The sequence below is a fragment of the Schistocerca serialis genome, chromosome 1 (genome assembly GCF_023864345.2).
Source record: "Schistocerca serialis cubense isolate TAMUIC-IGC-003099 chromosome 1, iqSchSeri2.2, whole genome shotgun sequence".
Lineage (NCBI taxonomy): Eukaryota > Metazoa > Arthropoda > Insecta > Orthoptera > Acrididae > Schistocerca > Schistocerca serialis.
In genome coordinates, this window is record NC_064638.1 from 918,521,610 (window position 1) to 918,548,760 (window position 27,151).

At 38.6% G+C, this 27,151-nt stretch overlaps 1 protein-coding gene across 1 annotated transcript in view; it reads right to left on the reverse strand.

Moving 5' to 3' along the window:
* Positions 1-27,151, reverse strand: part of LOC126412303 (cGMP-dependent protein kinase, isozyme 1-like) — a 339,254-nt gene that overhangs the window by 277,329 nt on the left and 34,774 nt on the right. Inside the window, exon 3 of the mRNA XM_050081827.1 lies at positions 1,373-1,515. Coding sequence (XP_049937784.1) covers positions 1,373-1,515 — 143 coding nt within the window. The remainder of the gene's footprint in view (positions 1-1,372; positions 1,516-27,151) is intronic.

The following is a 27,151-nucleotide window of genomic DNA, read 5'->3' on the forward strand; positions in this document are numbered from 1 at the left end:
TTTGAAGTGTGGTAATGAACCAAGCATAATTTGTGTAGTTGCCTACCCTCATTTATTTTCTTGGGGTGAACAGTCTAATGTATATCTATAATTAGCCAGTATCTAACAATGCAATATTCTTCATCATGTGAGTGTAATATGAGGGTGCAGACTTTAACTGAATTAAATTTAAGATTCTCCCCATAAACAATGGAGGTGCAAAGTTTTCTGCACTATCACCATCTATAAATGAGCAAGCATGTCTATAATAACATTATTGTAAGGGCTCAAATACCACATAAATGTGTCATTTCTATATATATGATATTCTGTAAGTCGAATTTTATTATCATTATCATTATTATTATTGTTATTCATTTGAAATACTCTTTGTATGGTGTGTGGCATTTGGAGTTCATCAGCAGTATTTTGCTACTCTCAAGGGAATCATGTGGAAGAGAAGATTTATCGAATGTGGACAGTACAGTGAGCAAAGCTAGACAATTATATGACATAATACAGAACTAAAGGCCTGGTGATTATTTAAAGTGCAAAATAAGACTAAATATTGGACTTAATATTGCATGTTTAAAGTAATACTGAAATACTTGGATTAAATGGTGCTAATTAAATACGTATAACATTCAGATCAACAAAAAGTGACATTAACCATATATGTCACAAATGCATATTCAACATATCAAGAAATTGATAAGAGTTGCATATTTTGAATTTGAAATAGTTGTAAAATATTTAATAATACATTGAATTAACATATAAAACAGAATTTTTTCATGGCAAGAGTAATAAAGAAGGCATTGTCTAGAAAAATGAACAATGGAAAAAAACACTAATGAAAGCTATTCAACAACAGTTATCACACAATATTATATACAAAGAAGGTTTCCTGTAAACAGAATTTAATTTCAAGCAATCCTGGTCTATGGAGAGTCAAAAATTGCATGTTGAGAATAACTGCAGCAGATAAACAGGCATTTTGTCTTTGACGGGTGTAAATTCATTTTACAAGAAGAATAGTTCAAGACGAAGATGATAGAGACTGCAGTGGGCATGCTCATCCTGATTAGCAGCTACTGGCAGCCATCAGTCTACCGTCAGCAGTGCAGGACAATGCAGGCAGACAACACAGTTGGCAACAAGCACCAGCAATAACTATAGATGACGATTGGGTCTGAGAGGTATACACATTTTTATAATTATTAATAGCAATTAGCATTTTTATAATTATTAATATTGATTTTTAGATGTTTTACTCATTACATGGAAAGTTATCATCTGGTTTTCAAAAGAGTCTCTTTTTTCATATTTTATTCCCATGCTCAAATTGCAAACAGTATGATTAATTCTACAAAGTTCTAGTCTACAAACTTACCTATTTCCCCCTCCTCAATCACAAATCCACTGCTATCAAGCACTTGTAGTGACATGGCCTCTGCCACAGCCTGCATCTGTACCTCATTTAAGTTGCACAGGAATTCATTGGCTTTCAGGGCTCTGATAATTAGCTGCAAAGATCTGAAAAAAGTTAATGTCTTATTGGTTTTGAAATTCTGTTTGGATGATTGGCTTCAAAGCATTCAGACATTTTTGTAGAATATGAAGGCTACTTTCAGAATATATTATGAGAATAACAGGCTGCATTAAATTACTAAAATAAATGAAATACTTTTTGTATCATAACTAAAGCAGATTTCTGTTCTTACAGCAAATAGCTAACTACTATTTCATGATTACCTAATTAGTTTGCATATCTAGAAAACTGCTCCTTTTCTCAAAGCAGTGACATTTCTGCTAATTTTCTGATTTTGGTTCATACACTGTAAGTACATATAGAGTATAACAACTAGATGAACGTTAAGTATTAAAACAGGTCACAGAATTAATAACAGACAGTTACTTGCTTCTATTAAAGGATACATCAAACAAGTTCCCACCCATGAAATATAATAGTTTTACAGAATATGATAAAATAATGCACCTAACTCAGTATTAATTGAAGAGAAATACTAAGTACATTTAATAGTTAGTGATATTGAAGCTACTACTCCATGTTGGAGCTTGTATGAGCAGAAAAAACTTAAAGAAAACAGCATGAAATTACAGTATAACCCCGATTTTGCATGACCTTGATTTAGCATAAACCTGCATTTAATGGAAGAAATTTCAAGCCCTGAAAATTAGTCCATAAGTGCAATGTAATTTTATATTCAATTTAATGTAATTCACTTTATGGCAAAACCCGCATTTAGCTTTAGGAATATTAAATATTGAAAACAAAACAACAGTGGCTTTTGTGGCACGAATGCAAGCTGCACTTTTTTTCTAGTTTTCGGAATCCAAATATCTGCCTGCAGTTTACATTCGGGTGCAAAGCCTTAGAAGTTCCACAAAATGCTGCTAGTTGCCGCCGTAAGTGCGGCCTATATTGCTGCTTTCTGCTGCTAGAAGCCGCCACAGAAGCCATTGTGTTAGTTTCGAGTAATGAATGTTAAAGTGTTTTTTATCATTGGCGAATCAAGCAATTTTTCAAATATTCATAGCAATTAAAAAAAACTCTTTACATATACACCATCAAAACGCACGTTTTGAAGAAACTTGACAAGCGTGGTGTAGTGTTCCCTTTACTCAGGGTTCTGCCGTGAAAATATAAAATAGAAAATCTGATTGGGTTTTGAATTTTGGTGGTTTCAGTTACGGATAAGGCGGACTTCGTATTATTGATTGAGATAGTGCTGTAATTTGACCATGCATGGCAGACCGGGTCGGCAACACTACAAAAAGCGACTGTACGGAAATAGCATCAGAAACTAGTGGAAATTTACCTTATAATCTTGTTAGAAACGCAGTACTAATTACAATATAGTCTTCATGGCTGTCCTCCTAATTCCCTTGTAGGATGACCAGTCTTTCACTTTTCTCCGTCTGTTGAAAACTTCTTCAAGTTGTCACTGTCATGATCAATTCACAAATTTGGCGATAACCACCTTGAATCAATATTGAAACAACCTCGTTTGGAACATAATTTTAATTTCCACCCAAAAGCACATTCAACACAGCGTGGAAAAATACACATCTTTCGTATCAAGACAAGAGAGAGAGAGTAATCAATTAGCTGTTAAAAACAAAACCTACTACGCAAAAGTAAAAAAGAACAAAATTATTTTCGGTCGCTGGCGCAGCGCTCTTCTGCATGCGCGATCGTGAATTATATCTTTGTGTTGGCGGAGGCGCGATAGTCAAAGTACCATTACAGTGGCTTTACATTTCGGCAACTCCAGCTAATAAGAGCAGTGCTCACAAAAACGTTTCTTTCACTCTGCTTTTGAACTTTGGTAAGACATGGAGACAGCAAAAGTAACAACTTTCAGCTTGTTCCAGCAACAGAAAAGCATTTTCTGGACCAAAATGTGACCGCCACTTTGAGTTGTAAGTCGTGGTGAATGATTTTATGAGGAAGCAGCGACAGTGCTTACCTGTAACTGCAGAAATAATTCAAGAAAAAGCACATCAGAAAATCCAGAATTTTAAAGGGAGCCGCAATTGGGCTTGAAAAATACAGGGAAAAACTCGTCACATTTCAGCGCTACATCATCAAACTGCACACTGGAAATTAATGCTGGCTTGTACAGCCAGTGGCCATAAACTGTCACCATTCATTTCACACAGAAGACTTTACTGAAGTCTGAATTGTTTCCTAAAGATGTTATTGTACATGCTAACGAAATTGGCTGGTTCATGGAGGACACGGTTTTACAGTGGATCAGACCTATCTGGCAACGTCGTCCTGGTACCTTGCTAGGTTTGCCATGTATGCTTGTGTTAGATTCATACACAGGTCACTGTACACCAGCTGTGAAAAAAAAATAGCAGAGGGTAAAACAGACTTTTAGTCGTAATTCCAGAATGGATGACATCCAGTCTGCATCTGTTAGATGTTTGTTTAAACAAACCTTTTATGAACAACCAGAAAAATATGTACACACAATGACTAACTAAAGAAGATAGGCAATTAACGCCTACAGGACATGTTAAGTGTTCAAGTTTGTCTCAATTGTGCACGTGCATTAGTCAATCTTGGAAATGTCTCCAAAGTGAAACTGTTCATCACGCATTTAAAAAATACTGTATTTCTAATGTGCTTGACGGCACAGAGGATGATGCTTTGTACGAAAGTAGCAACAAGGAGTCACTAGCATTAATATTAAAACATGAAAAATCATGACTGTGTTCCAGTATGCAGGACAGCGAGCTCACCTGTGATGTCACTCCTCACAGCTCATGTATGTGTAGATCCGGAATACTGTATTTCAATAGATATCGTGAATTTTTGCTGTTGTCAGTATTTTGTGATGTAATTATAATTTAAGTGCCCCAAATCCCTGAGAGGTAGGGCCATTTAATACTCTATCCATCATATGATGAGCCATATCTTTGACTATTAAGTGCAGCTTGAAATTAGGGTAAATTTTTTTTAATTTTTTTTTTTTTTTCGTCTCATTTCTGGGGTCAGCTTTCAATAGGGTGAACTTCCACAGGCTTTGCCTCCAAATGCAAGCATCATGTAATATGGGCTTTAAGAACCTATGAACTCCAGCATTTATACTGAATACAATCGATCATCTTCCATATCGATTCCTCGCTACATTCAGGAGCAAGCTCGAACTTTGCCAACCGCAGCTGAAGACTAACAATGTACAGCGTGCTAACAGTTACACCATTTTGCATGCTTGCACCCAGCCAAGCTCTGTCCGAGACTGTATGTTCATAGTACAGCATCAGTTTATGCAAGTTTGCATCAGTTCATGTATTACTGTGTATTGCATGGAGAATCCAGCTGTATATCAGTCTGCTCACTCACATTTGTTGTTGTAGTGAAGTTGACTATGGCAGCAAAAAGAAACTCTCTATCTGTCGTGGAGAAAATGCACTTGATTAGGGAAGTGGAGGGAAAAACAAATGTGCCCACAAGCGAAATGGCACAGTCTTCATTGTCAGTAATATTGAAGAATAAGAAGATTCTGGATCAAGAAACACAGTGCAGTTCAAAAACAAAGCAGAAAAAATGTTAAAAAGTTGTCATACGAAGAAATGGAATCAAAGCTAATGGAGTTATTCAGATCGTGAAGGGTGATGAAAATTTGATAGTCATGGGTGACTGGAATTCGGTAGTAGGAAAAGGGAGAGAAGGAACTTAATCATAGCTAACACTTGGTTTAAGGATCATAAAAGAAGGTTTTATACATGGTAGAACCCTGGAGATACTAAAAGGTATCAGATAGATTATATAATGGTAAGACAGAGATTTAGGAACCAGGTTTTAAATTGTAAGACATTTCCAGGGGCAGATGTGGACTCTGACCACAATCTATTGGTTATGACCTGTAGATTAAAACTGAAGAAACTGCAAAAAGGTGGGAATTTAAGGAGATGGGACCTAGATAAACTGAAAGAACCAGAAGTTGTACAGAGTTTCACGGAGAGCTTAAGGGAACAATTGACAGGAATGGGGGAAAGAAATACAGTAGAAGAAGAATGGGTAGCTTTGAGGGATGAAGTAGTGAAGGCAGCAGAGGATCAGGTAGATAAAAAGACGAGGGCTAGTAGAAATCCTTGGGTAACAGAAGAAATATTGAATTTAATTGATGAATGGAGAAAATATAAAAATGCAGTAAATGAAGCAGGCAAAAAGGAATACAAACGTCTCAAAAATGAGATCGACAGGAAGTGCAAAATGGCTAAGCAGGGATGGCTAGAGGACAAATGTAAGGATGTAGAGGTTTATCTCACTAGGGATAAGATAGATACTGCCTACAGGAAAATTAAAGAGACCTTAGGAGATAAGAGAACCACTTGCATGAACATCAAGAGCTCAGATGGAAACCCAGTTCTAAGCAAAGAAGCGAAAGCAGAAAGCTGGAAGGAGTATATAGATGGTCTATACAAGGGCAATGTACTTGAGGCCAATATTATGGAAATGGAAGAGGATGTAGATGAAGATGAAATGGGAGATACGATACTGTGTGAAGAGTTTGACAGAGCACTGAATGACCTGAGTCGAAACAAGGCCCCGGGAGTAGACTACATTCCATTGGAACTACTGACGGCCTTGGGAGAGCCAGTCCTGACAAAACTCTACCATCTGGTGAGCAAGATGTATGAAACAGGCAAAATACCCTCAGCCTTCAAGAAGAATATAATAATTCCAATCCCAAAGAAAGCAGGCGTTGACAGATGTGAAAATTACCAAACAATCAGTTTAATAAGCCACAGCTGCAAAATACTAACACGAATTCTTTACAGATGAATGGAAAAACTAGTAGAAGCCGACCTCAGGGAAGATCAGTTTGGATTCTGTAGAAATACTGGAACACGTGAGGTAATACTGACCCTACGACTTATCTTAGAAGCTATATTAAGGAAAGGCAAACCTACGTTTCTTGCATTTGTAGACTTAGAGAAAGCTTTTGACAATGTTGACTGGAACACTCTCTTTCAAATTCTAAAGGAGGCAGGGGTAAAATACAGGGAGCGAAAGGCTATTTACAATTTGTACAGAAACCAGATGGCAGTTATAAGAGTCGAGGGACATGAAAGGAAAGCAGTGGTTGGGAAGGGAGTAAGACAGGGTTGTAGCCTCTCCCCGAAGTTATTCAATCTGTATATTAAGCAAGCAGTAAAGGAAACAAAACAAAAATTCGGAGTAGGTATTAAAATCCATGGAGGAGAAATAAAAACTTTGAGGTTCGCCAATGACATTGTAATTGTATCAAAGACAGCAAAGGATTTGGAAGAGCAGTTGAATAGAATGGACAGTGTCTTGAAAGGAGGATATAAGATGAACATCAACAAAAGCAAAACAAGGATAATGGAATGTAGTCGAATTAAGTCGGGTGATGCTGAGGGAATTAGATTAGGAAATGAGACACTTAAAGTAGTAAAGGAGTTTTGCTATTTGGGGAGCAAAATAACTGATGATGGTTGAAGTAGAGAGGATATGAAATGTAGACTGGCAATGGCAAGGAAAGCGTTTCTGAGGTGGTGGTGGTTAGTGTTTAGCGTCTCGTCGACAACGAGGTCCTTAGAGACGGAGCGCAAGCTCGGGTTAGGGAAGGAGTGGGAAGGAAATCGGCCGTACCCTTTCAAAGGAACCATCCCGGCATTTGGCTGAAACGATTTAAGGAAATCACGGAAAACCTAAATCAGGATGGCCGGAGACGGGATTGAACCGTCGTCCTCCCGAATGCGAGTCCAGTGTGCTAACCACTGCGCCACCTCGCTCGGTGGCGTTTCTGAAGAAGAGAAATTTGTTTACATTGAGTATAGATTTAAGTGTCAGGAAGTCATTTCTGAAAGTAGTTGTATGTAGTGTAGCCATGTATGGAAGTGAAACATGGACGATAAATAGTTTGGACAAGAAGAGAATAGAAGCTTTCGAAATGTGGTGCTACCGAAGAATGCTGAAGATTAGATGGTTAGATCACATAACTAATGAGGAAGTATTGAATAGGATTGGGGAGAAGAGAAGTTTGTGGCACAACTTGACCAGAAGAAGGGATCGGTTGGTGGGACAGGTTCTGAGGCATCAAGGGATCACCAATTTAGTATTGGAGGGCAGTGTAGAGGGTAAAAATCGTAGAGGGAGACCAAGAGATGAATACACTAAGCAGATTCAGAAGGATGTAAGTTGCAGTAGGTACTGGGAGATGAAGAAGCTTGCACAGGATAGAGTAGCATGGAGAGCTGCATCAAACCAGTCTCAGCACTGAAGACCACAACAACAACAACGATGTTTTAATGACACTTTTCCTCTAACTGTTTCTAATAAAAAAGTGGCATACAAAGTAAAACAGAAAACTGAAGGAATAAAAACACAACAGAATACTGAAGGAATAAAAACACATGGTGCTACAGAATGACAACTACACAGAAACTAAAATGCAACAAATGTTCTCACTTTGTTATCTACTTCAAATATTAAAAACCTATTTCTAAGAAAGTCGTAAAGGGAACTAAAAGAATTGGCAAATAATAGGTTTATTCTAGAAAATGTCAGTGATCAAAGCTGAAACAGCTAGTGACTATGATCTTCCAAAACTCACGGTAAAGAACAAAACTATTCTAAATTCTGCTCAGATATCAGAATTGCTCAATAAATCATTTATAAATATAAAGAAACCAAAAATTAACGTAGAGAATTACACAGATGTGGTAAATTTCCTTGATATAGAGCAATTTGAAAGTAAATCTTTTAGTAAATTCAGTAAAACTACAGAAAAAGATGTAGAAAAAGTAATATTATCACTAAAAAGTGAAACATCAGCAGGGTTTTGTGGAATATCAATGAAAGTGTTTAAAACAGTCTCTAAAATAATTGCACAGCCACTGTCTACAATAGTTAGTCAGTCCTTTGAAGATGACTGCTTTTCAAATACTTGGATAATGCAACAAGCCATTATTCAAAAGAAGCACAACAGAAAATATGGGAATTATCATTGATTCTCTCTCCCTCCATCGTACTTCAAAAATGCTGGCAAAGATTTCACAACACAAAGTCAAAATTATAAATAAAAATTTAATGTTATTTAAAAAAGTAGCATAGGTTTCACAAAGACAATAGCACAGTATATGCTATCAAGCATTTTGCAGAAAAAATCAGCATCTTTCTAGAGAACTCTCTGCATGCTACAGGAAGTTATTGTGACCTATAATACTCACTTCGTACTATTCTCTAAACTGGATAAGTTTGTAATTAGGAGTACTGTATTTGAATGGTTTAGGTCCTACACAACCAACAGGACTCTGTGACTTTACCAACAACTGGATTGACTGCAACAGGACAGAATGAATCTGACAGGTCAGCTGTGGGCTTTTGTGAATGTGTGCCGGGGCAGTCAGCTGTCAGAAAGCTGTGAATGGCAGCCTGAGTGGAAGTAAAGGTGGCTAGCAAGCCACAATGCCCAGTGGGGTTGGGTTGGGTTGTTTTGGCGGAGAAGACCACACAGCAAGGTCATCAGTCTCATCAGATAAGGGAAGGATGGGGAAGAAAGCCGGCCATGCCCTTTTCAAAGGAACCATTCTGGCATTTGCCTGAAGAGATTTAGGGAAATCACGGAAAACCTAAATCAGGATGGTAGGACGCAGGATTGAACCATCGTCCTCCTGAATGCGAGTCCAGTGCTCCACCTCGCTTGGTCAATGCCCAGTGGTCATTGGGGTTTCTCCAGGCAGCAAGAGGAGTGTTTTCTGGTGACATGGTCAACAGGATGAGCAAATATGGAGGGACCTGTGATTTGTAAATTCTGTCACTATTATGATTATAATAAAAATACATTAAAACTCATTACAATCATGCTAAATAAAGCCAATAACAATTTTGGAGTTGCGGCTGTGGGGTGAGCTCATTGAAGATAAATCCATGTCTGAAGCTTTGACTGTTAGGAAGTTATTGACATTATTACCATTATTGATTATAGTAAATTGTAGCAACTGAATCAATCAAGAAAGTCACTATCATAGTACACCAGATGAAAGAGGATAATGCCTGCAATATAATAAACAGATTATTTTTCTAACTAAGCAACTGCAAAAACACTCATGATACACCAGATAAAAGAGAATAATGCCTGCAATATAATGAACAAATTATTTTTCTAATTAAACAATTATAAAAAATGTTATAAACAATTTAGTTCATTGACGTAAACAGTTCCATAATTAACAACTCCTCCACAGAGACACAAATGATCTTATCAGCAGGAGTTTATTTCTTTTAATATTCCAATAACTGTCAATGTGTACTAAAGTGTAGTTGTGATTTATAAAATAGGTCAAATTAGTGTTTTGACCTGAGTGCCAAATGTGGCAACTTATGTGTCTGAGATTTGTTTAAAATCATTAAAATAATGTATACATGAGTTTGTTAAGAGACTGGAAAATGACTGCAGAAATTTTTCATATGTTTTATCATAAGTACTGTTATGAAAATTATGAATGGTGGTCAGGATGAAAGTACCTGCACTGAACCAAGGGATGGTCATGTGAAACTCTTAATTAAGCATGTGGGGCAGCCTCGTGGTCTTTTGCCTGTTGTCTTGCATCTGGAGCATTGGTGAGGTATTTAGTCTGCAGCTGGTAATGCTATCAGCACTGTGTATGCCACAAATGTTATTTTCATATATCGGGACTTGTACATTATGATTTAGCATAATGCTGCTGGGTATAATGCTACATCTTCACAAAGTAATACCAAAATTTGCACTGGTGACAGACACTGTTCAGTCATTCAATGAACTACTGTTAGGGGCCACCCTTCACATACATTGTGCTTCTCTAAAAAAATTAAAGGGGATTTGTATGAAACTTAAAAATCAACCTGTTTTGAGCAATGTTATTATCCTTTGGAACTTTGACTGACAGATCCAAACTCGAAACACCTTTTCTTAAATTATTCCCAAATATCCCACAGCTTATATAAGACTTTGGTATTAACATTATTATGTTGTGTCACTGGGCTAAAGAGCAACAGTGTATGGCCAATCTCTATTGGTGTAAGCAGCCCACACTCAAAGTTAATGGCTGTACATTGCCCTCACCCTGCGGAATGGGTGACAATATTGTAATAGTGTTGGCTCATCCTGGATTGGGTGGCATTTTTATTGTGTTGATATTTTGGATTAGTTGTCCCAGTATCCAAGTTTTAGCAGTGAGCAGTTAGTGTGCAGCCTTGCAAGTGTCTGTATAGTGCAGCAGTGGTAAAAGTAGGAGCAGCAGCAATAATAGTGCACTTAGTGCAGATGATAAAGATGACAGTGCATGTTAGTGAGAGCAGTGGCAGACAATGGCCTCACTGCATGTCACTGGTACAGCAGTCCATGTGGGCAAAGTCAGCGAGCAGCAGAGGCACCATTTACATGGTGTCACATGTGAGTAACATTGCATCAGCGCCAAACAGCAGAAGCAGTGTTGCATGGAGGTGGCATCATATCAGCACCAAGCTGGAGAAGTAGCATCTTCACACAGCATTACATGTTGGCAACATTACATTGGCTCCAAGCAGAGGAGACAGTGACTTCACACAACATCACACAAGGCACATGGTGGTCCATGTTGTGGGCAATATTGCATCATCATTGGACAAAACACGGAGCAGTAAGGCTGCATATGTTGGCAAGGAAATGCAAGTTAAATACAGTCAATGGCTGAATTGTAAATTTTTCTCATAGCCAGACATGACCAATGAAATTAATAATCTGCAAAATGGTTGTGGGTCAGTGGGTGCATGGAGTGATGTTAATAGTTACAGCATGCCACAGAGAAGGGAAGAAATAGATTGGGAACCAGGAAATGACCTGAATGTGTTTTTTGAAACACTGAATAAGAAATTAGAGGAGATAGATTTACAAATGGGGAGTATAAAAGCTGAGATAGTTGGAGATACAGATTAAAAATGTAGAATAAAATTGGAAGTATAAAAACTGAAATATTTGGAAATATAGATTCAAAATTGGAGAAAATGGAATCGAAGCTTGATGATAAGATAAGTGCAGTGAGTTTGCTCAACTAGGTAGTAAATTCACTGAGAACAACAATAAAGTTGAAAATACGTTAAAATGGTTGAGGGAGCTATTCTCAGAGTTAATGAGGTAGAAAAGGGATTGGTAGCCAAAGTGGAAACTGTGGAAGATCATCTTGTGAAGTGAACTGAGGCACAAGAAAAGAAATGTATAAATTATGAAATACAAAAACAAATGCAGGGTTTAAATCAGTGAATGTAGGCATTGCTAATTGTTATAAAATATAGGTGAAAAGCTGGAAGGGGAAGTTAGTAACAGAGAGGAACAGATAAATGAGTTGAAGGAATCAATAAATAATGTAGCATCTACATCTACATCTACATCCATACTCCACAAGCCACCTGACGGTGTGTGGCGGAGGGTACTCTGAGTACCTCTATCGGTTCTCCCTTCTATTCCAGTCTCGTATTGTTCGTGGAAAGAAGGATTGTCGGTATGCTTCTGTGTGGGCTCTAATCTCTCTGATTTTATCCTCATGGTCTCTTCGCGAGATATACGTAGGAGGGAGCAATATACTGCTTGACTCTTCGGTGAAGGTATGTTCTCGAAACTTTAACAAAAGCCTGTACCGAGCTACTGAGCGTCTCTCCTGCAGAGTCTTCCACTGGAGTTTATCTATCATCTCTGTAACACTTTCGCGATTACTAAATGATCCTGTAATGAAGCGCACTGCTCTCCGTTGGATCCTCTCTATCTCTTCTATCAACCCTATCTGGTACCAATCCCACACTGTTGAGCAGTATTCAAGCAGTGGGCGAGCAAGCGTACTGTAACCTACTTCCTTTGTTTTCGGATTGCATTTCCTTAGGATTCTTCCAATGAATCTCAGTCTGGCATCTGCTTTACCGACGATCTACTTTATATGATCATTCCATTTTAAATCACTCCTAATGCGTACTCCCAGATAATTTATGGAATTAACTGCTTCCAGTTGCTGACCTGCTATTTTGTAGCTAAATGATAAGGGATCTATCTTTCTATGTATTTGCAGCACATTACACTTTTCTACATTGTTATTGAATTGCCATTCCCTGCACCATGCGTCAATTCGCTGCAGATCCTCCTGCATTTCAGTACAATTTTCCATTGTTACAACCTCTCGATACACCACAGCATCATCTGCAAAAAGCCTCAGTGAACTTCCGATGTCATCCACAAGGTCATTTATGTATATTGTGAATAGCAACAGTCCTATGACACTCCCCTGAAGCACACCTGAAATCACTCTTACTTCAGAAGACTTCTCTTCATTGAGAATGACATGCTGCGTTCTGTTATCTAGGAACTCTTCAATCCAATTGGGGTAGCGAAATTTAATGATGGAGCATCCCATGTGGCAAGGATTGAATACCAACCAATCAATGGAGAGATTAAGCACCATGCAGTGGACTTCTTGGCTGCATGAAAAGATAATTTTGTTGCTGGCATGAGTGAAATAGCTAAAATTAAATTTGTAAAACAGCAGTTAGAAGGGGGAACCCAGACATGGAGTAATCAGCATGCAGAGCAGTTTGTTGGTTTCAGGACTTTTGAAATGATGTTCTTAAATAAATATTGGACTCAAGATAAACAAATAAGATTATAAAATGAATTTTTGGGTCAGATTATAAGATTGGTAAAGAGTGCATGAGGAAATTTTATGCAACAGAATTTAGTAAATTAAAGCATTTGGATTAGCCATTTGGGGTGCTTACAGAAATCTCTACATTAAAGAGGAGACTTACAGAATTACTGCAGTGGGAACTCATCCACAGCTCTACTGATTCTGTAGAAGAGTTTCTGGATTTCATAGAAAACATCAACAGGGCACTGTGTTGCAGACTAAAATTTTATGAGCAGAGGAACAGTAACAGAAATCATGACAGAGGTAATTACAACAATAATAATTTCAATGGAAATCATAGAAATGGGAGAAAGGGGGGGGGGGCGGTAGGAGTGGACAGTAGGAACTGGAGAGATATACAGCAAAGAGACAATGGGAATTACAATGAAAGAAGGGAGAATTTTGAACAGAGGAGAGAGAAAGTGAGGCAAGGACCAAGACTTGAGAGTGCATTGAGTACAAGCTTTCTTGACAGACTGACAGAAAACAAATGGGAGCCTCACTCAAGGTCAACAGGAACCTAATGGATATGCAAAGAATAGAACCAGACATGTTTATAAGATGGAAGAGAATTGTATAGAGAAACAATGAACAGAGATTGCTATGCACAACATGGATGCAATAATAGGTAATGAAAATATATGGGAATGGTTTAATAACTACAGTAATTGGAACAGGAGGAACATTATTAATAATACATGCAATATGGATAAATGTAACAATGATGATTTTAGCTGTTATGTTGGGGAATTGTTTGGCAGTAATAAGATGGTTGAACTGGAAGATAATGAAGAAAAAAGAATGGGTTTAGCATCAATGAAGATTACAGATAATTTTGAAACAGAGGCAGTTGCTCTGCCAGAAGTAGAATCATGTGTTGAGGTGGAAATGAGGTGCAAAGCAAATAATAATGAAATAACTTGTAAACAGATTATGTAATTGGACATGGAGATGAGCAATAAGGGAAGTTCTTCAGATATTAATGTATGTGAGCCTGCTCACAGTGGACCATGTGCTGTTACTGACAAAATTGATTTGTGCCTGTATGAGTGGGTGCACATGGTGAAGCAGTAAGTAATGGTTTATATGAAAATGTTGTGACTGTACGATGGGTGCCCCTGATAATGTTGTGCATGATAATGATGAATTAATGAGTCAATTTGAGGTTGATTGCAGTAATAAAAATGTTGTTGAGTTTTGTTGATTTTAAATATTATTTAAAGGTAGTGCCTCATGAAATAATTAGGGCTAACACTTTCACTATTGCTGTGGCAGTCAAGGAAGTAGTAAGGGCCAGAAAATAGAAAATGCTTGACTGGAAGGTTATTGAGTTGGGCAGGAGTGATTACAATGAACCAATTGTTACAGTCAAAAAGAAAGAATGGTTTGGTGAGGATTGTGTTAGATTCAAGGAAACTAAACAAAATAATTGTAAAAGAGAATGACCAACCAGAAAACATGAATAAAATTCTGCAAAATTTTAACAGTATACAGCTCATTCTAATGTAGATTTAACTTCTGGTTTCTGGCAGGTGAGGTAAGCTGAAGAGAGTAGTAAGTGGCTTACACAAGGGTTCTGTTCTAGACTCTCTGCTCTTCTTGGTTTTTATTGATGATTTTCCTAACCATCTAACAAGTGTAGAATCAGTACTTTTTGCAGATGATATGAGCCTTTTTATCAAGGGAGTTAGTGAAGCTGACCTACAAGAAAACATATAAGCAACAATGAATGAGGCAGCTGAATGGTTCAAGGACAATTACTTAATTGTAAATGACACAAAAACAAGTTTCATGAATTTTAAGTGCATAAGGAACAAAGTAAAAAATAACATAATAGTAGAGATTGGGAAATGTCTGATAGAACAAACTTCTTTTACAAAATTTTTAGGTGTATGGCAGGACAATAACTTAAGATGGGAAAAATATGTTGAACTATTGAATAAAAACTTAGCAAATACTATTATAAGTTAAGAAAACGTAAAGAAAACTGCAATTTTGAAATAGTACTATATGCCTATTATTCTTACATACATAGTAATCGAAGATATGGTATTATATTTTGGGGAACACAGATTTCTCAAAAAGTGAAGAACACAACTACCAAACCAGAAAAAACACGATTTCCATATAAACATACATTCAAAAGCCTTATACCAAAATAGTGTGACGTACCTACCCAAAATAATGTTCAATGCCTTACCAAAAGAAATAAAAAAACATACAAAACTTAAATATATTTAAAAAAGAATTAAAAGGCTACTATTAGGTCAGAGTTGCTATAGCACTGATGAACTTCTTTGCTATTTAAACAGATAAAGCTCATCTTTTGATTTTTTGTATAAACCTTTGTTTTTTCAACTTGCATGTAAAAAGAAGACAAAATATGTAAAGTGTAATTAAGAAAATGTTAAAAGTGTAATAAAAAAATGGTATTTCCCTTAATGGATATTTTTATAAACTTTTGTAAAAACCCATTTTTCCATCTCGCATGTAACAAGAAGGCAAAATATGTAAAGTGTAATTAAGAAAATGTTATTTCCCTTAATTGTTAAGAATATAAATCACGCTCTCTCTCTCTCTCTCTTTCCATATGACAATTCCTATATCATGTATATGATAAAAAGGATGATAATAAATTGAATTTAACTGAAAGTATACTGCTTTCTTGTTTGAAGGCAGAACATATATGTTTAGAGTGATCCCATTTGAATTATGAATATCTTGGCTGTGTTCATCAGGGCACTGAATCATTGTTCTTGTGTGTGAGTTATTGCTAAAACTTATTTTGTGCTTTATTGACATACTGATAACCAGCAGCTCAAGACAGAAACATAACCAAATATTGGAGGATGTGTTCAAAGCAATGCGTAAAGAAGGGATGACTCTTAACCTGAATTTGTCCAGGCAGAATTGTCATTCTTAGGCTACCTGTTAACTTCTAAGGGAGTAGTGCCTAAAAAGGAGAAGATAAAAACTGTTGCTGAAAGCAAGAGACCAGCAAATGGGAAGCAACTGAATTTATTTATTGGACTGTGTACATTTTATTGGACATTCATCAGTGATTACAATATGAATTCACCAAATCTATGTAGGTTGTTAAAAAAGAACGTTATGTGGAATTGGTCTGCTGAGTGTGATGAGGAATTTGAAGCTATCAAGAGCAGCTCAGTTTATCGTAAAGTACTATACTATCTGGATATGACATTGTCTTTTTACTTTGAATCTGGCAGTTCAGATCATTGTGTAGGATCAATCCTGGTTCAGGAGAAAAGGATAGATGGAAAACTAGTGAGAAGAACTATAGTATTCACTAGTTGCATACTATCTAAGCATGAGCTAATGTATGGGATATCAGAAAAGAAATTATTGGTTGTGGTATTTGACTTCCAAAAATTTTGGATTTATCTGGAAGGCAGGGAGTTTGTTATCTTTACTGACTATAAAGCTTTGAGCTACCGCTAAGAATGTAAACTGTTGAACAATAGGCTAAAGAGATGGGCTGTGACTCTGGAATAGTTTAGATATTGTATTGACTATATAAAACAGATAGACAACCATATGGCAGATGCCTTGTCCCAGTTACCAGTCATTGAGGGAGAGTGTGAGGAAGAAATGGAGTCTAAGAAAAAGTTCCAAATAATGCACATAAAAGGTGTAGAGGAAGAGAAGGAGATGACAGCAATGTGCAAAGATATGCGCTGGCTCCAAAATGGGGATCCATCATTGAAATTCATAAAGGTTAGTTTTGGGTGTAAAGGATATGAAAAAATTAAACAGTATTATAAGATTTATAAGGGTTTCTTAAAGCATTATTAATGGTTCTGTCAACATTGGCAGTTATTTATTAGACAGCTAGTTTTGAATCCTTACAGGTTCATTTTCACGCCTGGTCCACTGAGGCTATAACAACAGTACATAGTTGTCAGTGAACAGTGAATATAAGAATGGTATTACAATAAAAAGTTCAAATGTAATAGAAATTAATAATTTCAATACAAACATACCTGCACTGATGGTGCCTGACCTTAATAACAAACACTGAGTGGCAACAAATGCTCCATAAATTTTGGCAGGATGAATGCCACAGTCCACACATGCCTGTTGTGAAGTCAAAATCAAACAGGAGGTCAACACAGCCAACAGCACCACAAAACTTTCGATGGCACTAGCATTGCACATCACGCACAAGCACACATCGGCAGCTCATAGGCATGTCACATTTTAAAATGGGAATGTGTCTAAGCACCTTTATTGAACCTAACATCAATATAGTGAATGAAAACAACCACTGTAGAGATATTACACAAATATAAATACTTGTGTGACATTAATCGTCACATATTTGAACAGAAGACAAGCATTTCATGTTCAAGTGTGTGTCCAAGGTCACTAGGTGCATTGAATTAAAATCTTTACTAACCAGTCACATCTAATATAAAGGACAATTAAACATGTCACATTTGCTGCTCCATTATAAATTTTGTGTTGTACATACAGATGGTTGTCTTTCAGAAGTCTACATACATTTAGTTTACGTACATACAACATTTAAAAGCAATACAATAGTTTGTTGGGCCAGTAAGCTGTACATAGTTAAACTAAATGTATGTAGACTTCTGCAAGACAACCAGCTGTAAGTATGGCACAAAATCTATAACAGAGCAACAACTGTGATTTGTTTCATTGTACTTTACATACTACATGTGACTGGTTAATAAAGGTACTGCAATGCCCCCTTGGGCGTGGATATGCGCTTCAACATGAAATGCTTGTCATCTGGTCAAATATGTGATGGGTAGATGTCACGCTAGTATTTGTTATAGTCATCTACTATATTGATGTTAGGTTTAATAAAGGTGCTTAGATGCAACCCTATTTTAAAATGCAACATGCCAATTGGCTGAGGATGTGCACTTTTACATGAGGTGCAACAGTATGCATGACCAAAAGTTTGCTGGTGCCGTTGGCTATGTTGACCTCCAATATGATTTTCACTTGGTAACAGGCATGTGTGGATTGTGGCATTCATCCTGCAAACCTTTATATGGCATGTGTTGCAACTCAGTGTTTATTATTAAGATGGGGCACTGTCAGTGCGCGATTGTAGAAATCCTCTTGCTTTTTAACTAGAAAACTGCTATAAGTTTTTGAGAAGAGCATAAAGACAGTAACCGGCATGCACACATTTGCTTACAGTTTTATATATGAAAACTTATTTATATTGTAGTGGGCATACACTTCATAATCATCACATTAATTGATGTTGTCTCATCTTCTCATCATTTCACAAAAATTCACTTGTTCAATATCAATATCATGAGTCTCAAGTCAATAACTAGCAATTGTACATTATGAGGCAACAAATGTCAGTTCTGTTTTTATTTCAAACATCTTTATTGCTGTTTTGATGCAATTTGTACTTTTTTGGTCCATAAATCACCTGTAGGAAAGGACAGATCAACATAGTGATCTTGCAGATTATGTAAGATTCCATGATGATAAAAATTATATGGATTAGCCTGGTGATGTGTGACACAATCATAGAAAATGTAACACTATTTTAGAAGCAATATAGTGTCAAGCCCTCACAGAATTTAATGAAAAAATTAATACATTTTGTACAAAAAGAGGGAGTATAGAATTCAGCTGAATTAAATTTATGAATTTTCCCATAAGTCCTAGAGGTGCTAGAACTTCTGTACCCTAATTCCCTTCAAATGAGAAAGTGTCCTAAAAATTAATTTTTATTATAATGTTAGTAACAATTAAATGGGAAAAGATTGGTCAAAAAACTGTAATTTATATGTAGATGATATCCTATACATGATCAAACGTTTGTTTTGTATTTTGAGTTTTTGTTTGAGATACTCCTCGGGTGGTGTGTGATGGATCAAGTTAGACAACAGAAACTCCTATGTCCCAGCAGCAACTACGTGGAGCTACCAGTGGCATACAGAGTGCTGGCAAGGAGGACCTGAGAGTGCTACAGCCCCTGTACTTCAATGAACATGCAAGATAACAGTTTTAACGGAAAAAATAAGTAATGTAAAACTATTAGTAAGTATGAGCTTATCTACAGCCCAAACCTGATTTTTATACTCTCATTTCTGTAATAAAAGTTCAGTGACATTTGAAAACAGAAGAATCAGTTATTGTGTAAAAGTCAGGAAATAAGAAAACACAGAATTGTTATTATTAAAATATGTTTTTACTACTGAAAAGGTTGGAAAGTGAAGCTACAGTAACTGAAGAAACAAAATAAAAAGTTGGGGAAGTGTGACTTTGATGGACGTTACATGGTTGATGGTTTGAAAAATTCAGAAAGGAGAAGAGACTTACTGAAAAGCAAATACTCACTATTTTAATTATGACTCCAATGCTCAGAATTGCCTTTCAATAGGCATTACAGTCATTTCATTTCTACGGTATGTTAACATAGCTAGTGAGTTAATTGGTTACATGTTTCACACATCATTTGAATGATTCTTCTTTCAGATTGATGTGGAATGGGTCAATTCATAGGATATGTATATAAGATTAGTGTTAACATTAATGTACACATTCTTTTTTTGCCCTACTCATGCAAGTAAACTTAAAAACATAATTTTACACTGTTCTATTTTTATTTAGTTTTGCAATTTTGTGTTGCTGTGCAAGATTAAATTGTATCACTAGGAATTCTTGCAGGATGCAGTAGTATTTTTACAAAAGGTAATACTTGACTGTCACTTAAATATTTCTATATCTTTCTTTGAGTTTGCACTCTATGGTAAATTATCATACAGACTTTTCTCCCTTTTTCTAGAAGTTCTTTATCTCTCAATGTCTTATATGTTTGCTGATTATATAAATCGTGCATGCTCTTTAGTTTGTAGGAACAGAAAATTTCATTTTTAAAATCGTTGTGGTTCCTTCCAACTAATATTTTGCAATGAATATGTGGGGACATAGAACCACTGGCTGTGCCCCCAATTATATTGCTCCCCTAACACAGCAAGAACACCTGTATCTTTGGCAGATCAGTCCTCTGTAGTACAAGCTCTATGCTAAATGCATTGTGTATATGTTGCAGGAATAAAAGTATTCATGGTAAGTGATGGGAGTGTGAGTGATTATTTATCTTAATAATTACCATGCCTGCACCCCACTACCTATAGTGGTGACCCCATTATTCTTTTTTTTTTCACTCATGCCGTGGAACACCCAGTTACACTCGCACTGGCACACTGCCAATCACTGTGGGATACAAACTCCACACCATGCAGAATATGCCCAATGACAGTGCTGCATCACCTGGCATCACTACAGATGATTTACTTGGTCTTCTCGCCGATTTGCAGATGATATAAGCAGTGCAACTCTGGTTATTGAACAGTCAACAATGTTCCTACTGTTTCAACAACAGCCGAACCAGGGCATCGTTACCTCTTGGTAAATAGACTAACACACAAAATCACAAATCAAATATGATGTTATCAGTGAATGTGGTGAGATGAAGCCTACCACTCCCTTAATTAACTGTGGTACATCAACAATGACCATACATGGTGAACAATGGCCACCTGCCGCAGTCTACACCTCCTACCTAACCAGTGCTACTTAAATACCAATCAGTGTCACTGTTAAAGAACTACACTGCACTCATTTTCATTCTAATAGCTCAGGGTGTAATGAGATTCCATGTGCAATGTACCAAATTATGGACACTGTAGAGGTTCGCAATTGTTGACAAACAATCCATACCATAAGTGACCACCTTCCACTGCACAGAACCGATATTTACCGGTTTTGTGGACAACATCATCCTACAAGTGATCATCATGTGCCAGACCATGTTTTTCCATGGCCTACACCTGAACTTTACGTTCTGTGCAATACCATACAATACCTGGATGACATCACACTCGTTATGGCCAGGTCGCAACCCGCGTCACACCAACAACAGCCATGCCACACTCCAGACCATGCCTGCCACATGACGTCACTCAACAAGCAGGCACACCACAACTACGTGCAGTCATATAGGGTTTTCAGACCTCGCAACCACAGCATATCAATATGGCGATCCTGGCTGCAACTACGGCTTACGCACCACTGGAACACAAGAAGTACCTACAACAGCTGCCGCACTGGGTGACCTACACCGATGCACCATCCACTACAATTGCCACCAACCAGGACCCGTCCAATGCCCAATATTACTCATGACCCCACTATGATGCCGTCCTCCAAAATGACGACGCGCCAGCCATGAGATCAGCACCGGGTCCTGTGGCAAAAGGTCATGACACCCACATTACCGACATACCTACCATGACTCCACACCACAACACCACCTGCCACCTCTATCAGTGGCAACAGACAGTTTTCACAAACTCACAACATGTACTCCACATGATTACAAAAACTTCATACTGGTCCCAGCCCCTCATCACCACGCAGATTACCACCGGCCACACACCAAGTTACATCTGCCGCCACTACAAGTTGATTCTCAGCAAGTATGGTTCACGTTCTGCAAGTGCGTGATGCAGTCAGCCAGAATCACAGATGACCACAACAAGTGTTTGGTCCTTTTGAACCACCACCACACTGAAACTGATCTTACCAGCAACCACCTATTGTACGCAGCAACCACTGACAGATATGAGACAGTGAAGACACTCATACTACAGTGCCTGTCATGTTCACCTGAACAACTCCACCCAGCCACTGCTGACATTGCTGGATAACGATACCCCATCAACACTCTGCCACAAGTTACGCCTCCAAATTGACAGAAACCTCTTACCAGATCATGCTCTCTGGTCACTATGGCTTCTCAAGCTGCCTGAAAATGTACAGACAGCCATGCTAATTCATGAGAACAAACTGCTGGAAGCCTGGTTATGCCTTGCTGACTGAATGCTTGCCCTTGCAAAACATTATGCCTTGATAAACACTTGCATTGGTTCCAGCGCTGATGCCAACTCAGGTTGCATCTACAGCCAGCCTGGGCTACACTCACTGTGCAGTGCCCAGCCACCAACAGTCACCGAGCTGCTCTGAACTCACCCGAGCCCTTCCACGCCATGCCCACAGCAGCCTCACAAGACTCCACTGCAGCAAGGCATGAACAAACATATGCCACAATGAACCCAGGCACCTCATTTGTAGTGGAATGTAAACAAGCACCTGCTGCATTCATGCCCAGCCATCAACCCGTGCCTAACCATCACAACAACTCACCTGGCCAGGACGCTGCACCAATTTGGTAGCACTGCCCCTGCTGATCCCATGCCCACTTCAGAGCCAAAGTGCACTGCTGTCATTCACCCTTCAGCTACCCAAGCTAGTACAGTGGCCTGATACAGGTGCTTCAGGTTGCAACCCTGCTTCAGGCCACTTCGCTACGAAACATGACAAAACTCATCACATTCTGTGTCTGCATTCTAACGGTGTGAGGCTCTTTGTCTATGACAACCTTCTTTGAGCGTACTCCCTAGTCAACATAGGTGCTGACATTGGCACACTTCCACCTCAGCTGGCACCTGAAATTGATACAAGTACATCTTGTCAGCCATACACAGGACATCTCGGCGGGTGGAGGCTGCACCACTCACTGATATCTTGGCTGACACCATCACCTGAGCTTTCATCACACTATGGATTGCAGCACTTTGGCTGCCAAGAGACCATGACATCTGACCAGGGCTGGCAGTTCAAGTTGGCACTGTTCTCCAAGCTCTGCTGCCTCTTTGGGTGCCACCAGTTCTACACAATGGCCTACCATCCTCAATCCTCAATCCAATGAAGTTGTGAAATGGTGGCACCACACCTTCAAGACAGTGCTCTTATGCCATGACCAGGAGAGGACCGAGGCCCTCCCCTGGGTGCTGCTGGGCATATTAGCTACCTATAAATAAGATCTGGATGCCTCGCTGGCAGAGGTGCTCTATGGGGAACCGATCACCATCCCAGCAGAGTCTGTATCCAAATCACCGTGCACGTCTATCTGCCAGATCTAGTAAAATGTGTCAGGGACAACACCCACCTTGTCCAATCCCACTGTCACCCCACCACTCCAAACTGTCCATCTTTATACACAAAGTGCTCCAATCATGTACACACATCATGCTCAGTACTGACGCTGTCAAACCTGCACTCCACCCTGCGTACAGTGGCCTGTACAAGGTGTTGAAATGAGGGACAAACACTGTTGATATCTTGCAAGCTAAAAAATGACAATAGTGTCACTAAACCACCTAAAACTGGCGTGAACTTTAGTGGAGACACCCAGTGTTTACCCTCCACTGGCCCCAGCTCCAGGTCCCTCAAGCCGATTCACAGTCAGCCTAGACTAACCACAGATGGTATTTCCATAATGCTGCAGGACACACTACTCATGGTTGGGGCCAACTTTAGCAATAGATAGTTGGGCTACAGCATGGTCTCGAGGTCATTAGAGCACTCCATGTCCCTTCTGCCTACAATAGACACAGCTGGTCTGAAATCCACTTTTTCAGTGGACAGCTACCTGCTCATGCCAGCCCCAGAGCACTTCATAACAATGACTGACACTCTGGACACCACAGGCAGTAGACAGACAGCCGCAACAACACCGGATGATACACCACCAGCCACCAACACCTCAATGGACACTGCCACCACCCCATCGGCCCCGCTGCTGTCATCATGGGCCAGCCAACCTTTACCGCCACCCATGCACCTGGTGGACTACAATATGTTGAACCTTGCCATCGGAAGCAGGACCATGCATCATGATGTACACCAGTCACCCTGCTCCACACCTATTGGCAGGGAAGGGGGGAGGGGGCCAGGGGAGGGGGGGGGAAGGGGGGGGGGATCGCTCTGTCGGGAAGTAGAACCACTGGCTCTACTCCCAATTATATCTCTGCCCTACCACAGCAAGAACAACTGTATCTTAGGCAGATCAATTCTCTGTAGTACGTGCTCTATACTAAATGCATTGTGCATATATTACAAGAATAAAAGCATTCATAGTAAGTAACAGGACTGCAAGTGATAATTTATCACCATAATTACTATGCCTGCTCCCCACTACCTACAAATAAAACTAATTTCAGGGTATATACAGAAGGAAATGGAATAACTTTCAGTTTTCTGTATAAAGGTTCGCATGAGATTTCTGATGTTACATGTTATAGGGCTCTTACAAGTCGCTGATGTGCTAATAAACTGCATTTTCTAGAGGATAAAATTCCACATAATGTCAAACCATATTGCTGGACTACTTCTGCTTGTGTTAAGTATATATTGTGTACAATGTTCATTGATATACACCTAGACTTTTCAAAATATGTTACCCTTCTCAACTTTGCTATGGAAATATTTGGTACACTTTCTTTTAGCAGTACATTGGTGACATAAGCTAATTTAATCTACATCATCAGCCATTAAGACTGTGACATATGTCAGATTGACACAAAGTGGATTACACATTTTTATAGTCAAATGATTGGATAGAAGTTTCTAATGCAAGCAGTCACAGCCACTAAACTTCATAATGAATGGAAGTAAAATGAACCGCAAAACAGCTGTCACTGGCAATTTCTTTGTAGTCACAACTGGTTTCGGTACATTAAAATAGCATCCTCAGGTGAAAAGTGTCACATTAGCAAACCAATGTGACCTCAACATTTGTTGTCAAAAATCAAACCATGATGAGAGGGAGTCATCAAAGTAAATAAAATAGGACATCGGAGCAAATAGCATAGTGATGCTCCTGTGGTCATTGCAAGCATAAAGACGGAAGGTGATCAGGTGCTATCTTTCGTTGTGTTTTAATTTTAATAGAGAGCAGTGTTTTTATGGCAAAATATGGTGTATCTAAGCCATTTATAAGAGTAGAAAGAGTATAGGCCCTAAAACTGAGACTTGTTGGATGCAATATTTTAGATTTTGTTCTTTAGGTTAGTAGGGGCATATATTACTCTCATCTTCATACATAATTTCAAATATCTGTTTCCTATTCTGCATATATTCTGAAGCACCAAAGAAACTGATATATGCATGTTTTCAAATACAGAGATATGTAAACAGGCAGAATATGGCACCGTTGTTGGCAATGTCTGGGGCAGTTGTTAGTTCAGTTACTGCTGCTACAATAGCAGGTGATCAAGATTTAAGCGAGTTTGAACGTGGTGTTATAGCCAGTGTATGAGCGATGGGACACTGTATCTCCAAAGTAGTGATGAAGTGGGGATTTTTCCCTATGACCATTACACGAGTGTATCATGAGTATTAGGAATCCAGTACATCAAATCTCTGACATCGCTGTGGCTGGAAAAAGATACTGCAATACTGGGACCAACGTTGACTAAAGACAATAGATCAGTGTGACATAAGTGTAACCCTTCCACAAATTGCTGCAGACTTCAATGCTAGGTCGTCAACAAGTGTCAGTCCACAAACCATTCAACGAAACATCATTGAATGGTACTCATGTACCCTTGATAATTGCACAACGCAAACCTTTATTTCTCAACTGGGTCCATCTACACTGGCATGGGACTGTTGATGACTGGAAGCATGTTGCCTGGATGGACAAGTCTCATTTCAAATTGTATCAAGCAGATGGATGTGTACGGGTATGGAGACGACCTCATGAATCCATGGAGCCTGAGTGTCACAGGGGACTGTTCAAGCTGGTGGAGGCTCTGTAATGGCATGGGACATCTGCCATGGGAGTGATATGGGACCACTGATTAGTCCAAATAGGACTCTGACAGGTGACATGTACATAAGCACCCTGTCTGGTCACCTGCATCCATTCATGCCCATTGTGTATTTCGGTGGACTTGTCCAATTCATGCAGGACAATGCAACACCATACACGTCCAGAATTGCTACAAAGTATCTCCAGGAACACTCTTCTGGGTTTAAATGCTTCTGCTGGCAACCAGACTCCCCAGACATGACATTGTTGAGTATATCTGGGATGCCTTGCGACATGCTGTGCAGAAGAGACCTCCACCCTCTCCTACTCTTATGGGCTTATGGACAGCCCTTCAGGATTCATGGTGTCATTTCCCTGCGAACTACCTCAGACATTAGTCGAGACCCTGCCACATTGTGTTGTGGCACTTCTGTGTGCTCCCAAAGGCCCTACATGATATTAGGCAGGTGTACCAGTTTCTTTGGTTCTTCAGTGTATATGTTCATCCACTGTAATGCTAGTCCATCAGCCCCTCAGATTCTCTAGTGGATACATGATACATTAAACTATAACCTCAAAAGATTCTTGAAAGTCAAGGCATATTGACACAATATGCTCTTTCTAATCTATTGCTGTTAAAGTGCCACTTAAAAACAAGAAAAGAAGACTCTGGGTGGAAGCCATGCTAGTTTCTTGAAATGAAATAAACTTTTCTATGAAACTCGTACATCTAATTTCGAAATATTTTTCAACTGCTTTGGAAGAATCTCATATGGGTTTCAGTTTATATTTTAACACATATGTTCTCCATCATTTCTCGAATGGAGGCATCTTTTTGTTTTATTTTTGTGGAAATATACAGTCTTTCATCGAACTATTGCATATATCCATAAGAGAATGTTTATTTGAGTTTTTTTTTCTAAGAATTTGGATATGAAAACAGACTTAATAATTGGTCTATTACAAGGACTGTCTGTAACAAAAGGGTTTTAGATTTACTATGCACTGTTTCCATAATCCATATTAAGTCTCTCTCTCTCTCTCTCTCTCTCTCTCTCTCTCTCTCTCTCTGTGTGTGTGTGTGTGTGTGTGTGTGTGTGTGTGTGTGTGTGTGTGTGTGTGTGTGTGTGTGTGTCCTAGGATCAAATATTACCCATGAGTTTTACAGAAGCTTAATGTTCTGATGCTCTCCCTGTTTTTCTTTTTTAGTCTCTTTCCTTACAACATTTCACATATCTTTCATTTTGCTTATGTTCTTACATAATTATACAATATCTTTTTTGTTTTTTTTTCGTT